Here is an 11,922-nt window from a genome sequence, read left to right as displayed (position 1 = left end):
TGTGAAGCTGGCCAGTCCTGGGCTTTTCTTTGTTGGGAGGGTCTTTATTACTGATTCAATCTCTGTCTTGGTTATTGGTCTGTTTAGGTGTTCTATGTTTTCATGACTCCTTTTGGGAAGATTGTATGTGTCCAGAAATCTATCCACTTTTTCTAGATTTCCCAATTTGTTGGCATACAGCTCTTTGTAGGAATTCCTGATGATTCTTTTTATTTCTGTGGTATCTGTTATTACATTTTCTTTTCCATCTCTTATTTTATTGATTGGGGTCTTCATTGTTATTTGTTTTTGTTTTTGCCATGTGTATCAATTTTGTTTATTTCTTCAAAAAACCAGCTCTTCAATTTGTCGATCTTTTGAACTTTTTTGTTTAATTTTGTTTTTTTTCTCTTCTCTAATTTTAATTATTTCTTTTCTCCTACTAATGTTGGTTTTGATTTGTTGTTGTTTTTCTAGGTCCTTGAATTGCATTTATAGCTCATTTATTTTGTTTCTTTCCAATTTCTTTATGTAAGCACCAATTGCTAAAAATTTCCCCCTTAACAATGCTTTTGCTGTATCCCATAAATTGAATATGTTGTGTTGTCATCTTTATTCATTTTCAGAAATTTTTTGTTTTCTCTTTTTTTGGGATCTACTGTTCATTCAGAAGAACATTTTTCAGTGTCCATGTATTTACATACATCCTAGAGATTCTTGAGTTGTTGACTTCCAGCTTCATTCCATTGTGATCAGAGAAGATGCATGGTATAGTTTCAATTTTTTTGAGTTTGCTGAGACTTGCTTTATGGCCTAGGCTATGGTCTATCCTATAGAAAGGCCCATGCACTGGTGAGAAAAATGTGTATGTTGCAAGTGTAGGATGACAAGTTTTGTAGATATCCATTAGGTCCATTTGAATATAGTGTCAATTAACTATTGTTTCCTAGCTGATTTTCTGCATAGTTGATTTGTCCATTGCTGAAAGTGGGTTGAAGTTCCCCATTGCTATTCTATTGGAATATATGTCTCCCTGTAGATCCATTAACATTTCTTTTAAATAGACAGGTGTTCTGTAATTGGGTGCATATGCATTTGTTATAGTCATATCCTCCTGTTGAATTGATCCCTTAATCTTTACATAGTGCACTTCTTTATCTCTTTTAAAAGTTTTTGTGTTAAAGTCTATTTTTTATATTAGGATGACTACACCAGCTCTTTTATCATTTTCATTAATGTGAAATATCTTTTTCTATGCTTTCACCTACATTCTCCCTATATCTTTGTTAGTGAGATATGTTTCTTTTAGGCAGCAAATAGGTGGGTCTTATTTTTTAGTCCATTCAACCAATCTGTATCTTTTAACTGGAGAATTGAGACCATTTACATGTTCAATAGGTGACTATTGATAAGTAGCCTTTGCCCTGCCATTTTTCCATAAGTATTGCCGTTGTTTACTTTGGATTTCTTTTGGACTTTTACTGGGAGATTTTCTGCCTTCACCTTGTTTCTTAGTGATGACCATATTTCTGTGTTTCTGTGTGTAGCACATCCATAAGCATCTTTTGTAAGGCTGGATGAATGGTGACAAATTCTTTCCATATGTTTGTTAGAGGTCTTTCTTTCAACTTCATTCATAAATGAGTTTTGTAGGGTAGGGTTTCTGATGAGAAATCAGCTGTGAGCCTAATTAGAGGTCCTCTGAAAGTAATCTGGCATTTTCCTCATGTACATTTTAGAATCTTTTCTTTATATTTTACTAGGGGAAGTTTGACTACAAAGTTCCGTGGTGAAGCTCTTTCCTGGCCAAGTCTGTTAGGCGTTCTATGTGCTTCCTGTTCTTATACGTCCCTTTCTTTATCCAAATTGGGGAAGTTTTCTGTAATTATTTCACTAACAGGCCTTCTAATCCATTCTCTCTTTCCACACCTTCAGGAACTCCTAATACCAATATGTTGGGACATTTGATAGTATTCTATAAATCTCCAACACTGTTTTTAAGTTTTCTAATTTCTTCTTTTTTTTTTAATCTGACTGTAAAATTTCCAGAGATTTGTCTTATAACTTGATTGTTCTTTCTTCTGCCTCACTGAATCTGTTATAAGACTTTGTACCACATTTTTATTTGCTCTATTGAATTCTTCATTTCTTATATATTTCTTTTTAATTTATCTTTAAAAATCTCGATTTCATGGTAAAAATTTTCATTCATGTCATGTATGGATTTCTTTAGTGAATTTGCTTCTCATTGCTTCTGAGTAATCCTATGATTAATCATTTGAATTCCATCTCAGGCATTTCCTTCATCTTCATGTTCTAATATTGAAGTGTGTATTCCTTTGGGGCATGGTCATGTTTTCTTCTTTTTTCTTGTTTCTTGCTTTTCTGTGTTTCTTTTTTTGGCATTTGAAGAGCTACATGTGGGTTTTTTTTCCTCTGATTGATTTTATCTTTGAACTATGCCTCTGTCACTTAGTGGAATGTCTGCTCTTTCACTAAATACCCAGAGGTGTGTGCTGGGTATGGCCAGGGATCTCTGAGCAGTGCTCCAGAATGGAGCAAGTATCCAGGGTGACACCCAAGTTAGGCATAGTAGATGTCCTCTAGTTAACAGAAGGGGGGGATGGTCACCTCTGTTTGTCTTTACACCCTCACCTCTTCCAAGGTGATTGAAGTACAGGTGTTAGCCCTCTGTGTCTGCAGTACTCATCAGTGCTACTGTATGGACTGCACAAAGGATCTGTGCAGTCTTCACTGCAAGCCTGGATCCCGCTGTAATGACCCACCCCCAGGCAATCAGGGAGCTCTGCACTCGTGGAGCTGCACACAGTGATTGCCCAGAGACCCAGCTACACCCTGCATCCTCTTGTGCAATCACAGAATCCCCACAATTTCAGCACACAAGGCTCCCACAGTCATGGGGTGCAGAGGATCTGCTCTGCCTTGCTACTCTGTCCAATCCACAGAGAGGCAGATGTTCCCAGAGCCGACTGCCTGTGGGTGCTCCACCTAGGTGGTTTGAGCCCCACTGTTAACTGTGGTATGTTTGGAGGCTGGGGTTGTCTCACAGTTCTACGTGAGTTCCCAGTCCTCGTCAATCCACCCAGCCAGACTCAAAGTCAGTAGGGTACATGGATTTTTCCTTCTGCTAGAATTTCTGGGTCACTTGCTTACACAAGCCAGTTGCACCAGGGCTACTGCCAACAGTACTGCTGAGAAGATGGCATTTTGTCTCAACCAGTTGGTGTGCATGTGTGCAAGGGCTTCTGCTGCTGCCACTTCTGCCCAAAATGGCATCCACCCTCAACCAGTTGCCAGGCACCATTGTTGGGGGATGGGGTGAGGTAAACGTGCCCTGCTTTTTTACTGGGTCAGTAGGCTCCCTCTCCCTCCTAGGCCTCCAGGCTGTGCTCATACCACACTCTCCCTCTGGCTGTATCACCAGTGGCTCGGGTTGCTGCCGTCTGAGCTCACCTCAGTCTCCAGAGCTGGTGCTTTCTCTGGTTCTGGGCTGCTGGAGTCATGTGTTGTGTCCATGTTTGTGCTACACATCTGCACCTTGCACATAGATCCACAGTGTTCCTCTTCTTTCTGTGGAATTTCCACTGTGGTTTTCTCTCTAACTCTCCCCTGAGAATGTACTTCCTAAACTTTATTAATATTATAATGATGATGGTGATGATACATCCCTGGTAAAGTGCAATATGCCGTTTCCTATTCTTCCTTCTTAGAATCTTCAAAACATCTACTTTTTTTTTGACAGGCAGAGTGGACAGTGAGAGAGAGAGACAGAGAGAAAGGTCTTCCTTTGCCATTGGTTCACCCTCCAATGGCTGCCGCGGCCGGCGTGCTGCGGCCAGCGCACTGCACTGATCTGAAGGCAGGAGCCAGATGCTTCTCCTGGTCTCTCATGGGGTGCAGGGCCCAAGCACTTGGGCCATCCTCCACTGCACTCCCTGGCCACAGCAGAGAGCTGGCCTGGAAGAGGGGCAACCGGGACAGAATCCGGCATCCCGACCGGGACTAGAACCTGGTGTGCCGGCACCGCAAGGTGGAGGATTAGCCTATTGAGCCACAGCGCCGGCCCAAAACATCTACTTTTTAACATTTTCATTCATTCCTGTGATAGGATTATGTGTGATTTTCATTTCCTCCTTTATACTTCCTGTGTCTTTATAATTTTCTACAATAAATGTGTATTACTTTTATAACCAGATCAGAGGATTTTTAAAGAATTTTTGTTTCCAGAATGGCAGCTGTGTTGAGTTCTTCTCTGCACAGTTAAATGGCAGAAAAATATAAAAGACATAGCCGTAACCCAGTACTCCTGTGGGAACTCAACAGCTAATCAACAGTGCCCAAGACAGGGAGGAGAATCAGACCTTGGGCCACTGACCATCCCTACTGTGCCCCTGTTCAGGGACAGCACTGCCCTGCAAGCACAGAGGTTGTCACAAAGACATTCTGGGGGCAAATTAGAGAAAAGATGCCCCTCTCCCTGAAGGGTCATGACCCGCTCCATGATGCACAGATTGGCAGCTGCACATGGACTGGCTTTCAGCCCTGTTTAAATCCTCAGCCAGGAGTCCTACTCTGGCCATGTCTTTATCCACCTCAGAGAACTGCCCCACCACCACAAGGCAGGCCTCTCTACCTGAGTGTAAAAGGCAAACAAGCAAAGTTTGAGCTTCTTGGAGCTGTGAGCTCACAAGCACCCCCTGTAACCCAGTGTTCTCCACATCTGGTCCAAGGCAGAGATAAGAAATATCACTGTGTCATATAATGGGACACACTGTTATGTGACTGACCCCAAACCAAAGGGCCAGGGAGGAGTAGAGCAAGGGCTTGGGAGGAGCCTTCTGATTGCTGCTCCTGGGTTTTCAACCTCTGGGCCCAAGCCTGGCCCCGAGGGCCATCCTGGTCCCTCACATCCTCCCCAACATTGCCAAATGCCAACTCAGGCCTCGTGTGCGTGCCTGTGCCTGTATCTACAGGGCACCCTGACTGTGTCTGCCTGCAGTGCCCCCTTGGCTTCTTGCTGCCTCCATCCAGGGGACAAGTAATCAATGGGCAGGCTGGTCACCGGGCAGAGGGTGACTCTCGTTTCTTGAGGATTTACTCTGTGCATGGTGCATCATGTGCCTCTCGCATTTGTGTCCCTAGGCTCATCCTCAGCAGGCACCGTTGGTCCTAATTTGCCAGTGAGAAACCTGAGACTCAGGAAAAGCAATGAGGTTCCCAAGATCACACAGACAGGATGGAAGCATCAGGGTTGGGACTCAAATCTCATCAGGTGAGCCCTTCATGCCCCTTCATGTCGGTTTCACAGGGTGAAGAAAAAACGTAGACACAACACTGGGTTAGGAAACCACACGGTATATTTTATTTGTGAGTCATGTGTGATAATTCAAGAGCAAGCCTAGGAAGAGAAATCCAGCTGGCTGTGTGTTCCTGCAAGCAGGGATCCCTCTGTTACTCCAGGCCTGGGTTCTCAGGTGAGGGAGATAGATGGGCATGCACTGCATCTCAGCAGAGGAGTGACTCCTGGGCCACACAGCAGCCTTGCCCTATATGCAGGAAGAGCTCCCCCACCTCCTGCCATGCAGACATGGGCCACTGAGGTACCCAAGACCTGGTTGAATCCAGACACTGCAGTTGTCCCAGCAGGCAAGGCTCAGAGAGGGAGGGGTCCCTGCTGGGGACAGTAAACAATGCCTGCCAATCCAGCAAGGCAAGAGGAGGGCCAGGTACAGCTTCATGATGGCCCTTGGATTCTCTCCCAGCACTGCTGGCTGTCCTGCACGCACTGGGTGAGAATCTGCCACCAACAGGGCAGCCTAGATCTATCAAGAGACAGTAAAGGAAAGGGGTAGGGCAGGAGGAGGGAGCAGGTGTTTACTTTATCCCATTCATCTTCCCACCACCCTGGTGAGAAAGCATTAACACAGCCCCATTTTCCAGAAGAGGTTATTGCCCTCAGCTGGGAGGACCCTTGCTAGAGGGCAGATGGCCAGAGAGAACTACATTTAAATACAGGTGGTGGTGGGACTCCCATTTCTCACTGTTCCATGGCTCCACTCCAAAAGGAGGGGTCTGGAGCCAACATTGTAGCACAACAGGTTAAGCCACTGTCTGTGACACCAATATCCCATATGAGCACCAGTTCAAGTTCCAGCTGCTCCACTACCAGTCCAGCTTCCTGCTAATGTGCCTGGGAAGGCAGCAGAAGATGGCCTGAGCACTTGGGCTCCTGCTACCCACATAGGAGACTTGGATGGAGTTCCAGGCTCCTGGCTTTGGCCTGGCACAGCCCTGGTTGTTGTGGACATTTGGAGAGTAAACCAGCAGATAAGAGGTTCCTTCTTTCTCTCCCTCGCTCTCTTCTTACATTGAAATATACATTTTTTCAGTTTTATTTTTCATTTATTTCAAATACAGAATTACAGAGATAGAAAGAGAGGTCTTCCATCTGCTGGTTCACTCCCCAATTGGCCGCAATGGCCAGAACTGCGCCAATCCAAAGCCAGGAACCAGGAGCTTCTTCTAGGTCTCCCACATGGGTGCAGGGACGCAAGGACTTGGGCCATCTTCCATTGCTTTTCCAGGACATAGCAGAGGGCTGGATCAGAAGAGGAGCAGCCTGGACTTGAACCAGAACCCATATGGGATGCTGATGCAGCTGGCAGAAGCTTAGCTACAATGCCATAGCGCCATCCCCAGCCAAGGATTAAAAAGCTTATGAGGCAAGGAGCATTACAGGATTTTCCTGGTTCAGAGAGGCTGTCCTGCTCCCCTGCAGGCCCAGCCTTGGCAGCAACACCTCAGTAACCCAGCCCCATAACCTCCAGTGCTTCCACATGCACCCAGGTGGCTATTCCCCCATGACCCTGGATCCTCTCACTTGAGGTTCTGAAAGTCAATGTCAAGTCCATTTTTAGAAGAATGTGGGTTCCAGTTGTAATAATGCTGAATCTCTGAGGACTTGGCCAGAGCAGCCAAATCAATGTGAACCTCACCTGAAAAACTGTGAGTGCCTAACAGACTGCACTCACTGCACCACCCTGTGAGCTCCCGGGGTGCTGGGGCAACATTCAGAGCTCTGTGCCCAGCTCTGGGAGCCAGAACAAGGCTCAGTTCTCTCCTCTCCTCTCCTGGGGAAGCAGTGACTCCCCAAGGGGAGCTCCCCACCAGCCTGATTGCCATGACTGTTGTAGTAAATCCCACAACAATCCTACTAAGCAGGTGCTGTTATTATGTCCATTTTGCAGATGGGGAAATTTAGACAGGGACCAAGTAACTTGCCCAAGGATTTCAGGTAACCAGTACTGTGTTGCTGGACAGTCAGCCTGTTAGCCCTACTTCTAGGCTACGGTGCCTCCTTGAGCCCTTTGAACTGGGCCAACTGAGGCTGAGGGAGCTCCTGGCTGCTGGATATCCCACAACTAGGCAGTGGCCATGCTGGACTCAGGACCTGTGATCCCTTTAGGAGGAATATCTGGAGCGTATAAAGGACAGTGAGGGGCACTTAACAACACAGACCTTGCTAAGAACGCGGCACCTCATTTGTAAGCTGTAAGCACCTCACTGTCTAGGAAGCCGGCACTGCCAAGGGCCCAGGTCAGCTCGGAGCCAGCACACTTTGGCTCAGTGTAGAAGGGGGCAGTTTGCAGGAGCAGATCCTGTCAGCAGTGCGCCTTACTGCAGGGAAGTAGAGTATGTTAAGAGCTGCCTGCATCCCTCCAAAATAAAGCATGGGTAATATTCATTTATCTTGATGTGAATGGAATGGGAGAAGGAGCAGGAGATGGGAGGGTTGCGGGTGGGAGGGAAGTTATGGGGGAGAAAAAGCCATTGTAATCCATAAACTGTACTTTGGAAATTTATATCTACTAAATAAAAGTTTTAAAAAAATAAAGATTCATTTAGAGGAAGTTACAGCGAAAAAGAAAGAAAACTTGAAGACCAGCTGGGCCTACAGAAATGCATTTTCATGTCTCCTGGAAAATGCGCACTGATCTCTCCTCCTAAGTTTGCAACTGATACGGCCAGTTTCTAAAGTCGAGAAAAAGCAATTTTATTATAGCCGTTAAATTCCCATGGAAACCGGCTAGGACCCAGAGGAATGTGGAACCGAAGGATAAGGCGATTTACAGGGAATTAGGGGAGTTTACTGAAGTCCCAGATAGGAATCTCTTTAAAAAAAAAAAAAAAATGTGCCCTACAGTCAGCCGCATTCGAAAGTAAAGCAATCCCTCAAAAGGGTCCTGCAAATAACGCGCGCATGTCTTCTGGCCACGGACTTCCGTGCGCATGCGCGCCAACTCGTCCGCTAGACACGCAGGAGCGCGCATGCGTTTACCGGCGTTGCTTGGCGACAGTCGTGAGCTGAGACTGAGGAATCCTTGGATTTTTCTGCGGGGAACGTTGAGGCGAAACGGAGGGCTCGGCCATGAAGGTTTTACCTTCCCATTCAAGAAGCGCGAGTGTCTCCTGATCTGTCCCCTCCGGCGTGAGAATGGCAGACGGGACCCAAGCCCTGCCCGGGAACCGCTTCCCTCACAAGGGTCGCGGGAAGCCGCGCGAAGCTGCCCGTGAGGGTGAGGGAGCCGGAGGGCAGCAGCTCGTGCCACTCAGGAAAAGTGGCGGGAACTGTGGGGAGCAGGACAGGTACAGGGAAGGCGGTTTCTCTCTCCCGGGTCGCTCCCTGCCGTGGTTTACTTTTAATATACGCATTTTATTGTATATACTGTATATATATTATGGAAAATGTCTCCTGAGAGAAATAAGTTTCCCTTATATGTCAACTCCCGAGCCAGTAATTCTTTTAGCAAAATCCAATATCCGTTTCATATTAGTGCACATTTATGTATACACATTCTTTAATGAGGGAACTTAAATGGGAATGTGGAGAGGGACGATGGCTGTATTGTACTGAGATCTGCTTTTTTCACAATGTGAGCTCTTTATATGTTTATCTGTTTTACATAAACAAAATAGATATAGCGGGGTTTTAAGTTTGTTACCCATGCCGCCTTTCATTTACTCTTGTGATATTAGTTCGCAGTGCCTTAAAAACAAAGTGCCTTAAAAATTGTGCTACCAGTTTTCATAAGGTAATCATTTACTACCGGTTGAAAAGACAAATGAATGGAACTTAAATCCAGAAACTCCAAAGTATATGTAAGAATTTAGAACTTGATACTGGTTATATTTCATATTATTAGGAAAAGATGGGGGCTGGCGCTGTGGCATACCCACCTTCTGCAGTGCCGGCATCACATATGGGCGCACTGGTTCCAGTCCTGGCTGCTCCACTTCCCATCCAGTTCTCTGCTATGGCCTGGGAAAGCAGCGAAAGATAGCCCAAGTCCTTGGGCCTCTGCACCTGTGTGGGAGACCAAGAAAAAGCTCCTGGCTCCTGGCTTCAGATCAGCTCCAGCTGTTGTGGTGATTTGGGAGCATGAACCAGTGGATGGAGGCTCTCTCTCTCTGTCTCTCCTTTTCTCTCTAATTCTGCCTTTCAAATAAATAAATAAATCTTTTTAAAAAACAAGAAAAGATGAATTATTTATAACTGAAATGTATGTTGACTAGGGAAAACTAGCTAGGTTTTTATGTCATAAACCCAAGTTGCTGTTGTAATAAAAATTTTAAATATGCAACATGGGAAAAGTACCAGGAGAAAATACAAATTCTTATCAATAATTTTATGTTGAAAAAGAAGTTACTAAGAATGAACTCAAAAATATTCTGAAGGTTGACTTATCAAAATAACAATCAAAACCTCCTGGACTGGGTGTTAAGTTTAGCAGCCAAAATGCTTCTTGGAATGGCCACATCCTAGGAGTGCTGAGTCTGATTTTGGTGCCACCTCTTCTTCTGCCTTAATGCTAACGAGCAGCTAGGGACACACCAGTGATGATTCAAGTACAATATCTTTGCCACCCATGTCAGAGATCCATACTGAGTTCTATGTTCCTGACATTGGCCTGGGCCAGCACAGCTGATGCAGACACTTGAGGAGTGAAACAGTGGGTGGAAGATCTTTCTATCTCTCTCTCCTCCTCTTTCAATAAAAGGAAAATAAATAAAATCTTATGTGGACCCCACATCTTGGCCTGGATCTACATAGTGAGATATCATTCGAGGCTCTTCTTTGTCTTTTTCTGTTAGTACTAGCCCCCTTCCTTCCTTTTTAAAAGATTTATTTAGGTATTTGCAAGGCAAAGTTACAGAGAGAGATCTTCCATCTGCTGGTTCACTCCCCAAATGGCCACAATGGCCAGAGCTGGGCTGATCCAAAGCCAGGAGCCAGGAGCTTCTTCTTGGTTTCCCACATGGGTACAGGGGCCCAAGGACTTCGACCATTTTCTGCTGCTTTCCCAGGCACATTAGCAGGGAGCTGGATGAGAAGTGGAGCAGCTGAGACTCGAACTGGTGGCCTTATGGGGTGCTGGCACTGCAAATGGTAGCTTTACCTGCTATACCACTGCACCGGCCCCTCTTTTTCTTTTCTATTTTTCTTGTTGATTTTTAGTTTTATGACTTTTGGTCTAAGAAGATATATATTTTGATTTCAATCCTTTTAAATTTACAGATGCTTAATTTCTGGCCTAATATATGGTCTATTTTAGGCAACGTACATGTATTGATGAGAAGAATATATGTTTTGTAGCTCTTTGGTGAAATGGTCTGTAAATGTCTGTTAGATACTTTCACTTAATAGTATGGTTCAACTCTGATGGATCTTTGTTGATTTTCTGTCTGGATTTATCCATTGATGACAGTGGGATGTTGAATTCCTATACCATTATCATATTGGAGTCAATCTCTCCCTTTATGGCTACTAATATTTGTTCTATATGTGTGGGTGGTCTTGTGTCAAGTGCATATATACTTCTGATTGTTATATACTTTAGCTGAATTGATCATTTTATTGATATGTAATATCATTTATCTCTTTATAGTTTTGGATTTAAGTTCTGTTTCATCTGATATGTGTATAGCTACTCGGTCTCATTTGTGGTTTCCATTTGCCTGATATATCTTTTTCCAGCTCTTCACTTTCAGTCTATGTATATCTTTATCTTTGAAGTAAATTTCTTATAGGGAGACTATAGTTGGATCCTGCTTTTTTATCCATTCAGTCAGCATACAAGTTTTGACTGAGGAATTTAATCCACTTACATTCAAGGTTAATATTGATAGGTAAAAATGAACTCCTGACATTGTGTTGATATGTTACCAATTGTTTATGTTCTGTTAGTGCATTTGGTACTGTCAGGTGTTTTCATGATGTTTACTTCTTTTTTCTTTTTTAAGATTTTGTTTATTTATTTTAAGAGCAAAGCTACAGAGAGGCAGAGGGGGAGAGAGAAAGAAATAGAGAGAGAGAGATAAAGAGAGGTTTTCTATCTGTTGGTTCACTCCCCAAATGGCCGCAATGGCCGAAGCTGTGGTGATCCGAATCCAGGAGCCAAGAGCCTATTCCAGGTCTCCCATGTGGGTTCAGGGGCCCAAGGACTTGGGCCATCTTCCACTGCTTTTCTAGGCCACAGCAGAGAGCTGGATGGGAAGTGGAGCAGCTGGGACTCGAACTGGCACTCATATGGGATGCCAGCACTGTAGGTGGCTGCCTTACCTGTCAAGCCACAGTGCTGGCCCTGATGTCTACTTCTAATGTAGGACTTCCTTCAAGATTTCTTGTAAAGCTAGTCTGGCAGTGAATTCTCATTTTTAAAAAAAGATTAATCTATCTTTTGAAAGGCAGAGTTACAAAGAGGGGGAGACAGGGAGAGAGAGAGAGATCTTCCATCCACCAGTTCACTCTCAAAATAGCTACAATGGCCAGAGCTGGGCCAGGCCGAAGCCAAGAATGGTAGCCTCATCTGGGTCTCCCACATGGGTGCAGGGGCCCAAGGACTTGGGCCATCCTCAGCTGCT

The 11,922-nt window shown here is 44.8% G+C and overlaps 1 protein-coding gene across 4 annotated transcripts in view; it reads left to right on the top strand.

Moving 5' to 3' along the window:
* The first annotated feature begins 8,352 nt into the window (after positions 1-8,352).
* Positions 8,353-11,922, top strand: part of LOC133754136 (ankyrin repeat domain-containing protein 26-like) — an 80,078-nt gene continuing 76,508 nt past the window's right edge. For all 4 annotated transcript variants that reach the window (XM_062184696.1, XM_062184704.1, XM_062184703.1 and 1 more), the window contains exon 1: positions 8,353-8,646. In XM_062184696.1, coding sequence (XP_062040680.1) covers positions 8,495-8,646 — 152 coding nt within the window. In that variant the 5' untranslated portion in view covers positions 8,353-8,494. The remainder of the gene's footprint in view (positions 8,647-11,922) is intronic.

This window comes from Lepus europaeus, chromosome 3 (genome assembly GCF_033115175.1).
Source record: "Lepus europaeus isolate LE1 chromosome 3, mLepTim1.pri, whole genome shotgun sequence".
Taxonomy (NCBI): Eukaryota; Metazoa; Chordata; class Mammalia; order Lagomorpha; family Leporidae; genus Lepus; species Lepus europaeus.
This window is presented reverse-complemented; position numbering and strand designations above follow the sequence as displayed.